At 33.2% G+C, this 17321-nt stretch overlaps 1 protein-coding gene across 1 annotated transcript; it reads left to right on the top strand.

The window, feature by feature from the left end:
• The first annotated feature begins 973 nt into the window (after positions 1–973).
• Positions 974–15703, top strand: LOC149421165 (triokinase/FMN cyclase-like). The gene is made up of 13 exons (XM_089635867.1): positions 974–1626; positions 4498–4564; positions 5071–5181; positions 6081–6169; positions 6254–6346; positions 6882–6999; positions 7877–8125; positions 10587–10816; positions 13052–13214; positions 13296–13443; positions 14140–14242; positions 14342–14472; positions 15338–15703. The coding sequence occupies exons 1-13, from the start codon at positions 1498–1500 to the stop codon at positions 15438–15440; spliced, it is 1734 nt and encodes a 577-aa protein (XP_089491993.1). The 5' UTR covers positions 974–1497; the 3' UTR covers positions 15441–15703.
• Positions 15704–17321: the final 1618 nt, after the last annotated feature.

Genomic DNA, 17321 nt, shown 5'->3' with positions numbered 1-17321 from the left:
AAAACGATGCCAATTACATGACGCCAGAGTTCACCATTTGAGAGATTTTTACTAATTCAGTACAGATGCTTCAAACAAACAATTTTCTTCTTTATAGATAAGAACTAATAAAATAATTACACCGAAAACAATATTAACGACCTCAATCGAAAGACATGAAACAGAAAATACAGTAAAAGTTTCAGTCGCCTCGAGGAATTAAACCCAGAACCTCTTTCCTGCTGGGGAAGTGCTCTGACCACTGAGCTCATTCAACTGTATCAATTTACGTCATTTTTAACTGTAACATACTTCGACTGAGAGCTACCAACAATATCTTCATTTTCTTAAAGTATATTTTTGGCTGCTATCTTTATGTATGATTGCAAGATTCTACCCTAACTAAATGCAATCTAGATAGTGTCTTGGATCCAGAGGTCCTGGGTTCGTTTCCTAGATGCGTCTGAATCATTTTCTGTCTTTTCTATTTCACATCTTTCGTTTGAAACTCGTTAATATTGTCTTCAATTATTAAATAACACAATTTAAATTATTCATAACCGCCTCTTTCATAGATGGCGTTAATTTAATTACTTTAAAACACTGTTTTAAAATATTAAGATGACTGAATATGAATAAATAGTTTTGTCCGTATAAAAACTCAATTCATTGGATTGAATCACCTATACAATATTGTATTTATATGCCCTCTTGAAAGAATTGAGTTTGCTACGGACAACACTATTTGTTCAAATTCGTACTGGCGCAAACAAATAATTCGTCATAATATTTTAACGCATAACTTAGCTTCCTAAAGTAATTAAATTAGCGCCATCTATGGAAGAGAATATTATGAATTATTTTGAATATATCTTATGTTAATCCACCATAAAAATAGCATAATAATTTATTATTATTGTAGGCTAACGTGTGGTCACATTGTTTTTAGTTGTAGTTATGTAGATGTACATTTAGCAGCCGGGAATATGTTGTAATCGACATAACTTCGAGGGCAAAACATAGGTTATCTCACGTTAGTTTCAATTTAGTCGAGATCGCGACCGGTTCTCTATTCAAACTAACTTCCTACGATAATATTTCAGTTTACGTCACTAATTTACAATATTCACTTGTAGGTATTTACCGTTTTAAAACACACCTTGTTCAAATATACACAACAACGTAATCTGCAGTCTACGTTACTGCAAAACGATTCGAACAACAAATATCGAGAGTAGGCACCTAATAAAGATAAAATTTGCGAGAGTGCAATAAATAATTCAAATATTTTCACGAATTCTTTCGCATTTTCCAGTACTTACCTACATCTGAAATAACATTGTAAACTAAATAATTTTAAAGCAAGTTGATAGCGTATTATTAAAATCATTAACTTTTTATTTACCTACCCGTTTGTATATAATAATAAATGTAAGGTTTGACTTTGAAGCAATTCGTCAAGGTTAACGTTTAATGAAAAATAGCCTAGTTCTTGTTTGAAATCTGTTTAGTTTAATTATGAGCAAAATCGGGAAGAAGCTGATCAACGAAGTGGACAGGTGTGTGGACGATGCTTTGGAAGGATTCACTCTTCTCAACCCTGGTCTAAAGTTGCATCCTGACTATCGTTTTGTCAGCAAAACTAACGTAAGTTTAATGTTTAACATTACGATTATTTTTTCATAAACATGTAGACCATTTCGTAAGGCCCGTGAGCTTTCTCATACAACCCACTTGGCTAAATAAAATGTTGGTAAACGTTCAAAGGTTTCTGTTCCGTTTTCAATAGCAATTGTTGGTTTGACCCTGAAACGAGAAAATTTTATTTGATAATTTTTTGGCATTTTATAGTCCAATAACCATGAACATCAGACCTTGCGTCAGAACTGCTAGTTCTGATTTTTTGCCGAGTTGTTTATGATGTTGGCCCAATGAATAATTAGAGTTTACGACCTCAAGCGCCGAACGTAACATTGTCAAAAAAACCACAAATTGTTTTACCTTTCTTCAGTTTTTGGCAATTTTAACCCTGAAGGACTTGTTTTCGATTATAACCTTTCAGTAGACTAAAGTAGACTAAATAAGTTAAGTTTTCAGTAGACTAAATTTTCTACAATTTGAGCTCAAAACCGTTTATATAGGCACAACAGTTTCCAAAACACAGCTTTTCAAAATTTATAAATTTTTTAGAACTCGGAAAATTTTTGCAATGTGAATGGTGACATGAGTGATATGTTGCGTGGGCTCGTTTTATAACGAAAACATATAACATGTAAAAAAAGTTTTGATATTTCTTATTTAATTGCTATGGTTCCGATTTCCGTGTGCTATGTTCAAATATTTAATTGCCATGGTTCCGAATTTCGTGTGCTATGTTCAAATACTTAATTGCCATGGTTCCGAATTCCGTGTGCTATGTTCAAATATTTACTATTTACAATATTTTTATTAAAAAATACCGAAGGGTTTCGCAACAAACTTTTGTCTAGCTGTTTTGAATCAGCCGCCCAAAATTGAATGTGTATATTATGTTCTTTAATATTTCAGAATGGTTAAAAAATGCTATGTTAGATATTTATTTATTTTTTTTAGAAAACAAATATGTGTGTTTTCTAAAAAAACACACATATCTGTGTGTTATTTTACACACTACCGACTGCAAAGTTAACCATGTCAAGCTGTGTGTAACCTCATCATTTTACTATCGCAATATAGCCATAGATAATCAAGTCCGTTGTTTCCCCCAGTTTGTTTAACGAACTTTCAAATTCGAATGTTAAGAAATTTGAATGTGAAGAACAAATTTCTGGATTCAGCGAAACCATAGTAATGAAAAAATTAGTACCAATTAAATATTTTTTTAGAATATTATGCCAAACTGTAGGTATTAAAATGATAAATTTATTAATCGGAGAAAAACTTTGATTTGAATTAAATAATCTCAAGGGCGATGTGTTGACAATTCGGCGCCCGGAGCGGACTGCAACAACTGCGCCGGTATAAGGACGGCCGTGCGTTGATGCTAGCGGCCATGATAACTTCGCTCGCAGCTTACGTCAATAAAACTTTGAAATATAAATAAAAATTGATTTCGTTTTCTAATTTTGTACTTAACCCTTCAGGCCTAGGAAGGACATTACTAGCCACAAACATCATATTCCATTATAGCCTCTGAAGGACAGATGTGACCCGGGCGTCAATACATTATAAAAGGATTTCTATCTTTTTTTCTATAATGCGTAGATATGTGATATGTTCGTCATTAGAAAGATAAATAGTTATTCTTCACAGTTTGTATAAAATATTTATACATTATTACATGGATAAAATTTTAAAACATTTGTCAAAGTGCCTTATCACGAATTTACGGCATTTTTTCACTGACAATTGAAAGTTAAAAAAATATTTAATTTTTTTTAATTGTATAAACGGGATAAAAAGTGAAGTGTCAATTTTATTACTAATTGCCTACACAAAAGGAATATGTTTTATAAATATCGAATTATTTCAAAATTATGGACTTTCCGAGTCAAAAATTCCTCGTAAGTTTTTTGTTAACATTTTCATGTTTGATATTAAAAATTTATTTTTTAGAAAGATCATTTTTTTTAAATGCAAATATTTCAAAGACAATTTTATCTAGTTTTTAAAATAGTATTTTAACGACAACTTCAAAAATAAGCAATATGTAGCAAATTTTAGATACCTCGGAAGCATTCCGAAATTCCAAGAAAACTCACCATGTCGTTGGGACTTAAATATTTTAAAACCTGAAGGGTTAATGGTGAAATGATATAACATTTCTTTTGAAGTACACATGGTGTGTCGCATTTTTACAAAGTTGCAGTGACAAAACAAACGCAATTAAATGAACGAATTCCTGGCGTGTTAAAATCTCTGACGGCTGACCGTCGCACAGTGGGCTGAAAATCGCCTTTCATAGAGACTTGAATTTCAAGTGTCTTTTTTGGCTAGAAATGGATTTTGCTGATCATTACTATGCTATAAAATTTCGTATGAAGCAATTGCGTGTACAAATGAAGGAGTTATCATTTTTTAAGAAAAATTTGTACGGCACCGACATTAAAAATGAGGCTATCTCTGGAATCATAAGGTTCGCCATTATATCCTTACGCACAGATATAGTACAATTTATTTGTATTTTTTGACATACTTCGTATTGTGGCGTAGCTTGCGCTTTTTTTTAAATTCTCAAAGTTGAAAAAAAACTTTTTTATGTTGATACATTTTAATGCTTAAATGCTTTACATATGAGTATGCTTTGTCTAGTTTACAATATTTCACTGGGCGTCGGCGGATCACGGATTATGGATCACGAATCGGCGGATAATATCAAAGATAATAGAATACAAGGAGATATGCTATTATCTGACCTTTATTAAAACCGCCCCTGTGGAGTTATATTAACTCAATAATGATTTTGATTAGCTGCTCCGATAGGCTATCTTGTTTGAAGAACTCTCGTGATATTAATTGGTCATCTGCATAATATTACAGGAAGAGATCACTTCAGAAGTTGCCATACTGTCTGGAGGGGGATCTGGACATGAGCCGTTCTGCACAGGTCAGTACCAACCTAGGGCCTTACTATTTACATTGCACGTTGTTTGTTTATCAGTTGTGTACAATGTAAAATACTTTAATTAGTAAGAGGGCTAGTAATTTACATTAAGTATTATTATAATTGTAACTTAATTATCTTAGAATTACTTATCTTGGAATTTAATTTCAATGATTATATTATTATTAGGTATATATTATTTATTCATATTTTTAATAAGTGTTTGGATGATTTGTAATTACCACAAGGGCACTCTACAAATATGGAACTTAATTTCAATGAATGCAACTTATTTTCGATCCATGCAACTTAATTTCAACTAACGGGACTTAACTTCAATCAATAAAACTTTATTTGAATTTTATTGATTGAAAATCAACGGATCTGTTTCAACAATGGAACTTTAATTCAATTAATGGAATACAGTTAATTGAAACAATATAATAAGTATTTAATGACAATTTTTACCTTACCAATTTCCTTGCTTACCATGCATTTCTGTGTCTTAGGTTACGTTGGTAGGGGAATGCTGGCGGGAGCGATCGCGGGAAGTGTTTTCACTTCTCCGCCCAAAACTCACATCCTCCACGCCCTGAGACACCTCAACCACTTCTACAAAGGTACCTACCTAATGTGGCAGCTCTTGACTTCTATTGAAAAAATCAACCAGTAACAATAAAGTTTTGTTATCTCTTTTAAAACTTTAATAAAAAGGAAAAAAACTTGCACATGGGTCAAATCTGACCCGAGAGAGGACTAGAGGTAGATACTGGACACTTGTGCACCTATTTTGTATTACGTGCGAATGAGTTGCCTGGACTACTGGACACCTGGTTTATGGACGACTGTTCAATTACATTCGATTATAGGTTTGTCCGGGAATATTTTGACCAATATACCAGTTATAAGGCGATGCCATACGTAGTAATGCAAATTGATGTGTTTTTGGTTTGAAAATTTGGTCGCCTAGAAATGTTTCAGATGCGTTAATTAAATCTTGGCCTCTGAAATAATCGAGTATTTTTTAAATAAGTCTTTTTATAAGCCCAGAAAAAAATAATGTAAAGGCCCATGAAAACTGCTTTAAAGTTCAAAATCTCCTACTTACGAACCCATTTTCGGTTATGATTTTATTGTATAATGTGGAAAATTAAGTTATTTATAAAATGATCGAAAAAAAATTAAATATTTATGCCTGGACATCCACAAAATAAAATAAAAGGCACTTTTTGGCCATGTTTTTTTCTTGCATAAATCAAAACAGGCGGATGGTGTTTAGCGGGAATTTAAACCTTATCGCCATCTACGTAAGGGTTGTTATTGATAGCGGCTCAATTTAAAATATTACACGACGTAGTGCATCGCTGTGTAACTTTTTTACTATAAAACTTATTGGAGTTGAATTTCAACGCTTTACGTTAGTCATGTTTTGTTACAGAATGTATCTATCTACATGTGAAGTTATTATAGGTATAGATATTTCTGACAGGAAATTTGAATACTAACATTTTCTTTTTAGGGGGTGTTCTTGTTATAATTCCGAACTACACAGGTGATTGCCTTAACTTTGGAGTGGCCGTGGAACAAGCTGAAAGCGAGGGTGTTAATGTTCGTACATACATAATTTGTTTTACATAATATAAATGCTAAATGAAATCAATATGTTAAAATGAATCATTTATTGCTTTCTAGGTCGATACGTTCGTATTTGGGGATGATTGTGCATCGGAACAAAACTCCATCACTGGCAGAAGAGGAATGTGCGGTCTTTCACTGGCATATAAGGTTGAAAAAAACTTATTTTCGTCATATTATCGAAACTTCTGACTCACATGATATAATGTGTTTCCTCATCTGTTTTTAAATTACAATATTAGAGACATAAAACAATTTTGGAATTACACAAAGTCTACGAAAAATGATGATATTAGCATACCCTCTAATATGTGCTATGAAAGTAAAAGAGCCAACGATCCCCAAAACGTTGCCTTTTTAACTCTTGACAGGCCAAGATGCCAAACAAAACGTCTGTAACAAAGTGGGTCTTCCGACGACCCCATGCATTTTTCTGTCTTATGGGCTTTTAAACTATAGAAATCCATGTCATAAATAATGTCTAACGTTATTTATATTTATATTAGGCAATTGAGGTGGGACTGGGTTAAGCATTAAGATAACGTCGAGATATTTGATTAAAATATTGTACATTATCCAGTGGCATAAATGAAGTCTCAGCGGAAGAGTTCAATTGGGGTGCAGTCAAGATTCTATGGCTGGGTGTCACCTAAACCTTTTATGATTAATTTAATTTAATTTTCAGATTGGCGGCGGCTTATCAGCGATGGGTAAAAATATGTCGTACATAATGGACTCTTTAAAACAAATTCAGAAAAATATATCAACGCTTGGCATCAGCCTTGAGGCGTGCTCCCTGCCAGGTAAATTAACTGCTAAACTAACAAACTCTTTTTAACCTTCCCCTTGCCTACAAGGATAAGCAAAATCTCTGATTTTTTTATCTATCTTAGCACTTTGAAGGTTAAGTAGGCACCTGCAATCTGCATAGTAATGCAATAGTTTATTATTAGTTGATGTTTACATATTTTTTTAAATTTTAAATTTATTTAATTATTTAATACTAGTCTTGTTCCTCTGTCCGATAGGAAACTGCAAATGTCCTATCGAATATTCCCAATGTATTTCCTCTGTCATTTGACATTTTGACATTTGCAGTTTCCGACTGGACATTTCCTGCCCGATAGGACATTTGCAGTTTCCGACTGGACATTTCCTCTGTCCGATAGAACATTTTCAGTTTCCCATCGGACATTCCCAATGTCCCAATGCCCTGCGGGCGGCACTTAGTTAGGCTTCGCCCAGTTTAAGTGATACTAACAACAGTTAAATATGTTTTTGCGACGAAAGTTTCCTTGTCGAAACTTACTTTTTTTACTGGCGAACCTGCCGCTTGGATATATAACTACGGCGGAATTTCTTCGCCTAATCATGAGAGGTTCCAGTTTTTCTCGCCGTGGGGTCGCAGGTAAATTTTGTAACGATATTTATGAAATCGGGTCTTAATTTTTAAGTCTTGCTCTTTTGGGTCCAGTCGCCCGCAAACCGAAATGAACCTTACGGTCGGTTGAAATTCAAGAGCAGAATGGTTGCTTTTTTTCCTGCAGACCCCTCATAAAAATTTTTTCACAAAGGCTATGCGAAATTTACCCGAAACAAACGATTTGAATTCGACCAATCAGAGTGCCGAAAACGTCAAGACGATAGCGTAATAATACTATCAGATTCTCCAATTTTCAGGTCAGCCACCACTCTTCAGTGTATCAGATGACCAGATGGAATTGGGAACTGGTGTACATGGTGAGGCCGGAGTAGCTAAAATAAAACTGACCTCAGCAAAAGAAGCTGTTAAGATGGTGCTGGAAAGACTATTCAAGTCTTTGAATTTAACCAAACCTGGACAAGCCTTGGTGGTGCTTATTAATAATCTTGGAGCCACATCTCAATTGGAACAGAATATTATATGCAAAGAAACTCACAATCAGCTAAGTAAGTTTATAGAAATTACTATTTATCACCGGAGAGCCGTTAAAAATCACGGTATATTATTGTAATTGTAGGAGGTATTTGTAGAGTATTTATTAACTACCCCGCAGCCAAGTGGGGGAGTAGGTAGTACCCACAATTACTATCCTCCTTACATAAGCTTAAATACTTGACATGTCATTTTAGTATTTTACGTATTTCTGCGCAAATACGTTAGTCACCATTAATAATTGACTGAATAATTGGGATTTCTATAGTTTAAAAACCCATAAGACAGAAAAATGCACGTGGTCGTCGGAACACCCCCTTGGTTACAGACGTTTTGTTTGGCCTGTCAAGAGTTAAAAAGAATTTTCAAAAGTCGAAATTTAGTAAACTTGCTTTTTGTAAAATGACGAGATCTATCCGATGACGTCATATATGCAAGAAAAGTCATATTCATACTAATCTGACGACCTCCATATTCGAGGGGTAAGGCTCTCGACTAGCAAGCCGAAGGTCGCGGGTTCAAACCCCGACGTGCGCAAGTAAATTTTATTTAATTAATTTCTGTTATTTCATATTTTTTTCATTCAATATAACACATAGTATACCTGCGGCACCTTCCAGTATGGAAGATACTCTAATAATCGCCCGTGTAACAGCAAATACTACAGAATAGTCTTAATACATACCTCCAACTTCTGAAATTTCCCATACATTTTGATGGCAGTATGCTACACTAGCGCATCCTAGCGGCACGAGCTGTGAGGATGAGCTGTTGTGTTTACTTTCATACATTTTTATGAAATTTTGTACATGTTATGCTACACTAGCGTCTCTATTGGTCAGAGTTGCCATCCTATACAAGTAAATATTGCCAATATTTTACTGGAGACGTATTATTTAATTAATATTCTAGGGTATTTATCCTCAGCGGCGTATCTTCACTCTATTGAAATTGTCAAGTATTTGAACAAAACAAAATAAGTACTTATTTCAAATAAAGAATAATTAATTCTTACTTTTGGTACCTACTTTATCACTTGTCTGTTAAGTAGTTCCATTCTTGAAAATTTAAAGTTCATGGAACTTGAATAATATTGCGCATTACGCAGGAATATTTCACATTACTTATAGTTCCCCTGAACCAACAATCGAAATAATTAGTATGTTTAATACTAATTGTATTGAAAATTGAGCTGTAGCATAATTCAATAGCCTTCTTTGCTGGACTCAATTAAAAAAAACTGCAGATTTTCACCAGGAAATCATTTACCGAAGAATGGGTAACACCTGGTGAATTATCACCAGGTCAATGTACCTACCTATTATCTTCCACTCAAAATGTGTATTTTATGATAATCGAAAACCAATCACTATTTTGCAAATCCGGCGTCGGATTATTTTTTGTATTTGTAATAAAATCAAACATACTAATTTCGGTTGTCTGTGATATTGTGCGTCACGTGAAATATTCGTATTAAAATTGGAACTGATGATTGTGTGAATTCAGACAAGCGATAAAGTAGGTACCTGCATATAATTAGATTTTTTTTTAATTTAATCGATAATTCTATATTTGAAATGTGTATACTTTCGTTTCAATTTTTGACAGATGATTTTTCAAGTTTACTAACGGTGTTCTTTTGATAGATAAATTCCTGACACCCTTCTAATTATCCAACAGCAAAAATACAGGGTGTATCGGCACGTACCCGACAAACTTTAACCAGCTATTCCTTAGCACATTTGGAGTAAAAAATTTATAGGCACTTTGCTGTCCGGTAACATTTTATTTAATAAAAAATTTACTATTCATATAGTTTCACCACATGTCACCACTGTTTTATCCTTTGTCAAAGTTTTAAATCCCATCTGGCAATATTTTATTCGAGTTTCTTTGAATAATGTACGTACGTACCTACATTGGCGCGCTTTTACAATCACAACGAAATGTCATGGCACCATTCGTCGCATTTTTAACTATTATTATTTAGTGTGTACGAAAGAGCGAGGACACTTTTTGACACACTTGCTAATAACAGCTGCTGAACACGAGATACAATGCAAATGACAGTGACGGAGTGTGGATTTTTTTTTTTTAATTGAAAAAATATGTTACCGGACAGCAAAGTGCCCATAACATTTTTTACTCCAAATGTGCTAAGGAAAAGTTGGTTAAAGTTTGTCGGGTACGTGCCGATACACCTCGTATAATAATTATTATAAAGGAAATTGATAATATTTCATTTTGATCCATTGATCTGTATCAAAATGGATCAAATTATTTTATTAATTTCAACTTTAGAAATACTACAATTATAATATCACTGTTTTTTCATGGGACATGGGCTAATAATTAATAGTTGTCGAAGAGAGAACTTGTTCTCATTACCCAATGCTACTACAATAAATGTAAATTGAGTCCATCATAACTACATAAGTACCTACCTATGTTTCTATTTTTTTATTGCGCCTTCAGGTAAAGCAGGAATGAACGTTAAAAGGATGTATGCAGGCATGCTGATGACATCTTTGGACATGTCTGGATTCCAGATCTCCCTTCTTAAAATTCCGAAAGCAGCAGAAGATGAATGGTTGGACATATTAGACAAGAACACCGACGCCCCCTGTTGGGTGGGATCAGTTAGCTCGAGGTCTTTCCCAACTATAGCCGAAGAAAACATTAAATATACTTCACCATCCAAAAAAGTAAGTTACTGTCTAATCTTCCAAGGACTGTCAACGAATATTGAAATTGACTTACATATTTGAAATCAGCTCTTCTATAAATTAACTATAAATGCAACAACCGTGCCTAACCTCGTACTAAAATTAAAAATAATTTCGCAGCGTAAAGTTTGACCCATCGACTATTGGGCTGTTGTTGGTATCTATAATTTAAAGTTTTAATTTAGCATATATAACTACATTAGCATATAATTCTGAAACACCAGCCCATTAGCGATTGGGCTGTTGTTGCTCACTATAGGGTATGCGTCATTATTCCATTTACTATAAGAACAACAAAAGCCTAACCCACGTTTTTTTCTTCTATTTGTGAATATTTTTCAAGAATTTTTATTAATTATAATATTTACACTTTCAACAACATTGTTATTAATTCTCCAATAAAAAATTCTCAATTTTGTTGAAAGTTTTTGAGGTTAGGCTTTTATTGCATTAAATAGCTCATTTACTGTAATAAGGGTTCATTCCACTTTAAACGGTTGAAAAATTAGTAATTTTTGTATGGTTTCAATAAAAGATATTGCTGTAAATCTTTTTGGGCTTTATAAAATATCTCTTGAAATGTGTGCAATTTTTTATTTGATTTATTTACGTAATTTATCTATCCCTGGTAGCAAAATCCGCATAGCCCCTCGAAAAAATACATGTCAGCTTCGTTGATGTTATTTCCAGTAGTGAAACACAAAAAAAATAAAGATTTGAGTTGAATATGGTTGTGGTTACTGTCCGAACTAGAATTATGATTTTTTTAATACAAAAAAAAATGGCGGCAGTTGAAAAAAAATCTCCAAAAATAAGACTATTTTTAAGGATATTTTCATTTTAAACAGTACCGTAAAATTAAATTTTTCAAATAATTCTAGTTCCAGCATTAGCCACACGTGGCGAATGTGTACTTCAAATTTCGTAATGATCGGGTCAGTAGTTCCGGAAAATAATCAACGAAGCAAGAAAAAAGTAGTTTCGAGAAAAAAGCGTTTAAAGTTTTTTTTTACTGAAAATTCTATCTTAAGATTATATCTATATACATTTGTTATGCCCAAACAACTTGTTTTGAAATTCCCTGGATAGAAAAAAATCGCAAAGTAAGCTCCGAAAATTATTAAAAACACGTTTTGTTCTGTTATTTATTATTTTATAAGCATGCAAAAATTCACAGTGTATGTTTAAATGAAACCAAAGCATTTGACGAGATACTTTTGCTGTATTTCAAACGAGTCGTGTTTTATTAAATATTTTCACCATTTTAGCTTAATTGTTACCATTTTTAATATTAGCGCAATCCCTCTTACATTCGTCTTTACATATCTCCCTTTCAAACCATCTTTGAAAGCTTACTACGGGGTCTTAATAAGAAGGAGCAGAGCAGCTAGGCTAACGTAAAATCATGCCGCAGCGCGCTTTCAAATTTTCAAATTTCGAAATTTATACAAAATATTTTTGAAGTACTTAGTCTATTTTCGAAATCCATAAAAATTATATTTTTTAAGTTGTTAAAGTGAGATGAACCCTTAAGGGTAAATCACATCCCCATAACTGACATTTTTCCAGTGTCAAAGAGATAAAACTTGTAACATTTGGGCAAAGAAGGTATTAGAACAATGTTAGTCTATCAAAAGGAGCTTACTATGCATCGATACAAAGAGCTACCCCATCAATACCGTGGTTCCATCAATTCCCCCGTTTTTCAAGAATTTTCCTCTCTTATCAAATGAGAATTGGACATCGCTCCGTTCCCTCTCACCATTTTAAAAATCACGTGCCTGTATTGGATTATAGATAATTACCTACTTTCTGTGGTCTATAAATGGGAACTTTGGATAACATATTTTTTTAAGTGTCCCTCTCTAAACAAATATCCTCTTTCCTATCAAACCTTATCTAAAATTTTCTAACTTCCATTCAACATACCATCTCTTCTACGTCTGAAATCGAGTTCAATTTTCCTTATTATTCTGAAATCTGTCCATTCAAATTATATATATCATATTATTTATACACCCTCTCTTTCTCCACCCGATGGCCAGGAGTGAAAGCCAAAAATATTGGGGAAAATGAATCATTAAAACAACTTAACTGTTTTGTTTGTTCATATTTTGAATCATTGCAACAACAACTTAACTGTTGTGTTTGTCCATATTTTCATCTGAGCAATCTATCTTATTAAAATCATGAGTTTTCGGTATTCTCCAACAGACAAACTCAACATTTACCTTCACTCAAGAAGAACAACAACTGCTAAAGAAATGCCTGCAGAATGCTAGCCAGATATTAAAAGAAAATGAGTCCAAATTGAATGAATTGGACAGCGGCTGCGGTGACGGGGACTGCGGAACTACACTCAAAAATTTTGCCGAAGGTACAGACATATTTTTGTTCTAATAAAATTGAAAAATTAACTGAATTCTCAACATGGATATTAACTTGGTGATGCTTTCAGGTATTTTAGAAGCGCTACCAAAAATGGATCTAGAATGCCCTGCCAAAGTTTTGCAAACCATGTCTGAAATAGCTGAGATCAAAATGGGAGGTACATCTGGTGCAATTTACAGTCTTGGATTCACATCAATGTCTAAATATTTCATGAAGTAAGTATTTATTATAATAAGTGTTTATTAGTGTACTGTCGGTCTGGGTTCGGGCTTTGATGACACTATAGCCTAAATTATGGAAAACTATCAAAAAGTATTAATTGACGACCTGAAATGAGCTTTAAAATCAACCAAAATTATTTCCGAGTAAGTCCCTACTATTGTATTTATTTTTACTAAAGCAGAGACATACATTTTTTGTACTAGAAAATGGTATATCTATCTCATCTTGATGCATAAGTACAGATACATTTTAAGATCTAATAAAAACAATATAATTCTCGAATGGGTGTCCAAGGCACCAGATTACCTTATCCTTGTTCTGCTCACTACAAAGAAATCCAATTTTTTAAAGTATGTGAACATTACGCCTTCATAATATCCTCTTTTTCCTAATTAGTTTATTTGACACGTACCTGTACACAATACATTACCACACAACCACTTATGTTAGTATCATAATCACTTTTTCAACAATTCAGATATTATTAATATCTACAGTAGGTAGGCAGGTAGGTACATACTTGATTTATCATATAAATCCCGTTTGGAGCAAACATTTTATGACCAAATAAACTTGTGATAATCATTAAGTAGATATCTAGTACCTACCCGTAAATAAAAAATAAGTCCGTAAAAAAACAAATTAATTTTACAAATTGGTATATTCTCACGGTACATTTTATTTCCTAGTGTGGAAAAGGATCAACTTCCGAGGATTTGGGCAGAAGCAATGAAGATTGGAGTTAGAACAGTAATGAAATATGGACGAGCATCGCAAGGAGATAGAACAATAGTAAGTCATATGGGTTTTTTCAAATGATTGCTTTAATTTTATGTTATTTATATTGTGGAAACAAAATAACTCAATGGAATGGCATCTATTTTATTTTAGGTTGATGCACTTTTTCCAGCAGTTGAGACATTTTCTCAGGTGATTTGTACAAGTGATTTCAAAACTGCAATTCGTACGAGTGTTGAGGCAGCGCAAAAAGGTTGCAAAGCAACGAAATCCATGAAAGCAAGGTAGATACACACTTCATCATCAAACATGCCAAATTCGGCAGGGTCATTTTCGAAATTGGAACTGATTGTGTCTAGAATTCAGACAATCGATAAAGTACCTACCAATAATATAATATTTTAATTGTCATTTTCAAAATTGGAACTGCGATGTCAAGAATTCAGACAATCGATAAAGTACCTACCAATAATATAATATTTTTATTGTCTGTTTCAAAATTGAAACTGCGATTTCAAGAGTTCAGACAATCGATAATGTACCTAATAATCGATAATCGATAAAGTAACCTACCAATAATATAATATTTTTTTGGTAAAAAGCAGTCACTTTGTGGTTTGACATATTATTAAATAAAAATAAAATACTTTGTTTAAAAAACACGAATATTAAATTTTATCAAGACCGACGAAGTAGAAGCATCTTCAGGGTACAAAATTTAGTTAAAATTGTAAAAAATTTACAACTATTCGTGGTTTTTTAAACAAAGTATTTTATTTTTATTTAATATAATATTTTAATTGTTGTTTTCAAAATCGGAACTGACATGTCAAGAATTCAGACATTCGATCAAGTACAGTAATGTTATATTACCATTAAATTATTTTATATATAAATTTGATAACTGTATTTCTTTTGTTTAAATTTCTCAGGGTTAATCTTGACAAGTATTTAGGTTTCGTGGATTTTTCAAGGGTCTGCGATTTTTCCATTTTTCAGAAAGCGTTATTTAATTACTAACTAGATTTACTAACATAATATCCCGTGATTTTTAACGGTTCTGCGCTGGTATAACATAATTGAAGTTATTTAACGTGCATGCTATTGCAAAATAAACGTAATATTTATCAATTTTTTTCTACTTTTCAGGGCCGGGAGAGCGAGCTATGTAAATGAGGACAGACTTATAAACCTCGATGCTGGAGCTTATGGTTTCGTTTTGTGGTACGAAGCGATTGGAAAATGTTTTTAATCTAAGAAAATTATGACAATATTAGAGTATAATATTTAATCAATGTTTAATCTATATAGAAAAATAACACGCCTATTTAATAAAAATAAATATTTTTTTCATAATGGTTTTATTTGAGTTTTTGAAGTGTATCATCATTTGCGTGTTTTAAATATTCTTCCCAATTAATATTTCTAATACAAGAGAAATAGATGGTCAATATATGAGGCGTTCAGAACCTGAGTGGATCATTTCCATAAAACATAATTGTGAAGTGTTTTGAGATAAAGTTAATTAGTTCTACTGCATTTTAAGAATACATTCATGAGTTGGCTCTTGTCTATAACGTTTGTCTTAGATGTGCGAAAAAGAATTTTGACATTCTCTCTGATAAAATGAAACATAATGGAGATTAAAAAAATTATATTGAACTTGATTCGCTTTGGTTTGGAAATCGTTCAGAGGAAAAATGGACTAAAATAAGTAAGAATTAATTAGTTTTATTGAGTACAATATTAAACATACAGAAACGTAGGTACAATGCCAATCATCTTCATAAAATTTGCGATCGAGTTCCATTGCATTCACAGTAAGATTATTTTTAAAACAGGGAGTGGGTAGAGCAAAATAGAAAGCATGTCTTTCGTTGCTCCTGTTACTACTCTTGACCATAAAACAACGAAGAAATAAAATTCTACATTCTGTATTTTATTTTACTTCCTTGTCCAAGGATCGTAGCGTTCATACCTAATCCACCTAATTTCTAATCACTTCGCAGGTTTGCCTTCATTATCCCTTTTCTTATTTGTCCAGCATTTCTTCAAGATTCTTGGTAAATGCAATATTAGTTGCCGTAATATTCATAACTTCGAATATCCCATCTCCATGTCTGAATGTGAGAAAACTTTCTAACAGCTGACTCAATTACTCCAAAGTCAATCATTCAACCGAAAGGAGTGCCTGGTCGATTGTCAAGATAACCACTATAGGATCTTGAAGTGTTTGGCCAGAATTGAAGAAATTTATTGAGATCCTGTTCCACCTTCCGTCTCATCCCATATGAGTCCATATTTTGACGTATACACAGCACAACGCAGAAGTCAAAACCCGTCAAAATTTAAACACTGAACTTGATTCATTATGGTACAAAATAATCTCGAAATCGCTCAAAATCTTAGGCGACTAGCGCCTTCATGCGCCTTCTGTTGCGCTCGTATTAAAGCGACTTGAGGCTTGTTAGCTCTGAATAAATTGATAAAATAATTTTTAGTGTCATGATTCACCATGAACTCTGTTTGATAAAAAATGGACTTGATCCTCGTAGGTTCTGAACGACTCATATGTAAAATTGTCAATAACTTCAACGCGACGAAAGAGTTAGACAAGATGTCAGAAAACAAGTCACAAGAGACTTCATGCGTACAGTTAACTTTGCCTTTTTTATTTATTTGCTTATTGGGAATAGTGGTTATGCCTTGTGTTTATTGTCTATGATTTCAAAGATATCTGTAATGTATAAAAAAATCAGCCTGCACATGTTTGTGTTCGGAAGACTCGAAAAGTAGTCAACCGATATCGATGAAAATTTCAAAATTTGTTCTCATTAGTGCCAGGAGTGTTTAGAGAGTGGTTTGAATAGTAGTAGAAGTCGGGGACACCCGAGGAATACTTAACGCAATATCTCTGCACAGGAATGGGATGCGGAATGGAATTAAAGTTGATGTAATGTAGTTTTTTGACAGTAGCATTGTGGCGCATTGTGGTATACAGTAGCTAATGGTGGAAGAAGTCGGAGACGCTCGAGAAAGACATTAGCAATAGCGAAACATTGCGGGGTCCACTGGTATTATATAAAATAAGCCACACGTCATAGATGTATGATCTGAGAACACAAACAACTAA

Source organism: Hesperophylax consimilis, chromosome 9, assembly GCF_061612785.1.
Source record: "Hesperophylax consimilis isolate HC1 chromosome 9, BYU_Hcon_1.0, whole genome shotgun sequence".
In the NCBI taxonomy this organism is placed as follows: Eukaryota; Metazoa; Arthropoda; class Insecta; order Trichoptera; family Limnephilidae; genus Hesperophylax; species Hesperophylax consimilis.
The sequence above is the reverse complement of the archived record's forward strand: the minus strand, read 5'-3'. Positions and strand labels throughout refer to the sequence as shown.